This window comes from Echinops telfairi, unplaced genomic scaffold (genome assembly GCF_000313985.2).
Source record: "Echinops telfairi isolate 266 unplaced genomic scaffold, ASM31398v2 ScPeMD7_443;HRSCAF=831, whole genome shotgun sequence".
Classification (NCBI taxonomy): domain Eukaryota; kingdom Metazoa; phylum Chordata; class Mammalia; order Afrosoricida; family Tenrecidae; genus Echinops; species Echinops telfairi.
In genome coordinates this window covers 83,503,153-83,505,135 of record NW_022104341.1, presented here as the reverse complement: position 1 = coordinate 83,505,135, position 1,983 = coordinate 83,503,153, and the positions used below count along the sequence as shown (strand labels likewise).

Below are 1,983 nucleotides of genomic sequence, written 5' to 3'. Positions count from 1 at the left end.
TCCCCGGAGTGGGCGGGGACCGTGGGCCCACTGGCCAGGTGAAGTCCTGCGCCGGCCACTCACCGCAGGTTGAAGGTGGAGCCCAGGAAGGAAGGGCGCAGCGTCTCGGCCGCCGTGGCCACAGTGTAAGGTGGCTGTGCCAAGTCCTCGTCCCAGTACGGGTCCTGCTCGGCAGGAGGCAGGTTCTGGTACATGTCGTCCACGGACAGCAGGGACACCTGGTCCAGCAGAAAAGTGGGCAGCGGGTCACCCAAACCCCGCTCTGCTGTTCACACTGGCCCTGAGAGCTAGCTGGGAGAGGAAGCGCAAAGGGAGGTCCCCTGGGCCTGCTCACCTGCAGATTGCGATCAATGAGCTTGTTGGTCTCAAAGTCGTCGTCATCTTCACCAAAGGGGTTGATGATTTGTTCGGCCACCTGCAGGTTGCAGAGCAGCGTTTTCTGGGCTCAGAGTCTCCCTCTGTCCCCAGGCTTGTGTTGGTGCCGAATAAGTGCCCTGTGTCGAGTGCCGCATGCTGTCCCACCCAAGTACCTGCCTCTCACCTCTGAAGCCCCAGGGCCTACTGCCGCCCCCTGCTGTACAGAGATGCTGTGACAAAGCACCCACCTTCAGCCAGCCAGCGTAGAAGAAGAACTGCAGCAGCGTGGTGAGGGGCACATACATGTCCAGGTCTCCCAGGGCCGGCGCTGGCTCCTGGCCTGACTCTAGAGGCTCCCGGGGCTCGGCAGCCCCTGCTTCTGGCTCCACAAACTGGCGGCCCACCAGGGAGAGCGCAAAGAAGGAGTATACAGCTATGGTCACGACCTGGAGAGGCAGAGACCAGGCTCAGGGCAGGGCGCAGAGGAACAGGAAGAAGTGCCCCTACCCTGACCAGTCATTAAAGTAGGTCACAGGCTATGGCAGCATGGGGTGGGGGTGCGGTGTCATCTTGGTGGGGGTGTCTCCCAGGAATGGGCTGCCCGGGGCCGGAACCCCAACTAGTTTGTCCGCCAGCGTCTCACGCACAGAGCACAGGGTGTGAGCAGGCATTGGGGCTGGGGAGGAGAGAGGCAGTTACTTGGGTGTAGACGAGAGGGATGCTGATCCAGTCATAGTGGAACAGCATGCTGCACTTGGCACGGTACTTGTTCAGCTCCTGGTGGAAGAGCAGGAAGAAGATGTCAGTGGAGGCGATGATGGCAGCATCTATACAAGTTCGCTTGATGTAACTGATTTATGGCTTGATATAATATCCATAAGAGCCCTCAATAAAATGATCAATAAAAAAAAGAGGTCAGTAGAGGATCGGGGAGATGAGGAGGCCAGAGGGGAGCTCAGATGGGCCTGTGTGGGCTCTCTGTGGTGATCTCAGGCTGAGGAGCCACAATGTCCGGTTGCGAATCTCTCAGCCATCACTGACCTGTGTGACCTGGACACGTTTTATTGTTGTTTTGTTTGTTTTCCCCTCCCTGCCCCTCAGTTTCCTCATCTGTGAAAGAGGATGGGAATAATGACACTTATCTCAACAGCTGTTGCCAAAAGCCACTTGCGTTCATACAGGTACAGCGCCTCTGCAGCACTTGGGACAGAGTTGGCCTGGTCTGAGAGTTAACCCCTAAAATTCTCACTCCCTATGGCCAAGCAGACAGGCCTGGTCCCAGGGCTGACTGACTCACTTCCAGGAGCAGGCAGAGAGCGATGTCGTCACGGACCCGCCCGTCCCTTCGAGCCTGGGCTGCCAGGTTGGTGAACCAGACACAGGGGACCCAGTACTTGTTGAAGTCGGATTTCAGGCTCTCAAACTTTTTTCTCTCTTCCTGGGACATGAAACCTGAAGGGTTCAAGTGGGAGGGGTACAGACGACTCCGCCGCCGCGGGGAGAGGCTGCAGCTCCGCCCCGTCCGGCCACACCTGCCCATTCACAGGTAGCCTCGGGCCTGGCTGCGCCGGAGCGCCCCCTGGGGGCCGGCCTTCTCCACGTGCGCCGCCGCGCAGGTCCCGGGAC

At 59.2% G+C, this 1,983-nt stretch overlaps 1 protein-coding gene across 1 annotated transcript in view; it reads right to left on the bottom strand.

Annotated features, from left to right (window-relative positions):
• Positions 1–59: 59 nt before the first annotated feature.
• BEST4 (bestrophin 4) overlaps positions 60–1,983 on the bottom strand; it is a 3,264-nt gene continuing 1,340 nt past the window's right edge. The window contains exons 3-7 of the mRNA XM_004699693.1: positions 1,655–1,889; positions 1,057–1,134; positions 606–803; positions 335–415; positions 60–218 (exon numbers count right to left, since the gene is read on the bottom strand). Of these exons, the coding sequence (XP_004699750.1) occupies positions 60–218; positions 335–415; positions 606–803; positions 1,057–1,134; positions 1,655–1,889 (751 nt within the window). The remainder of the gene's footprint in view (positions 219–334; positions 416–605; positions 804–1,056; positions 1,135–1,654; positions 1,890–1,983) is intronic.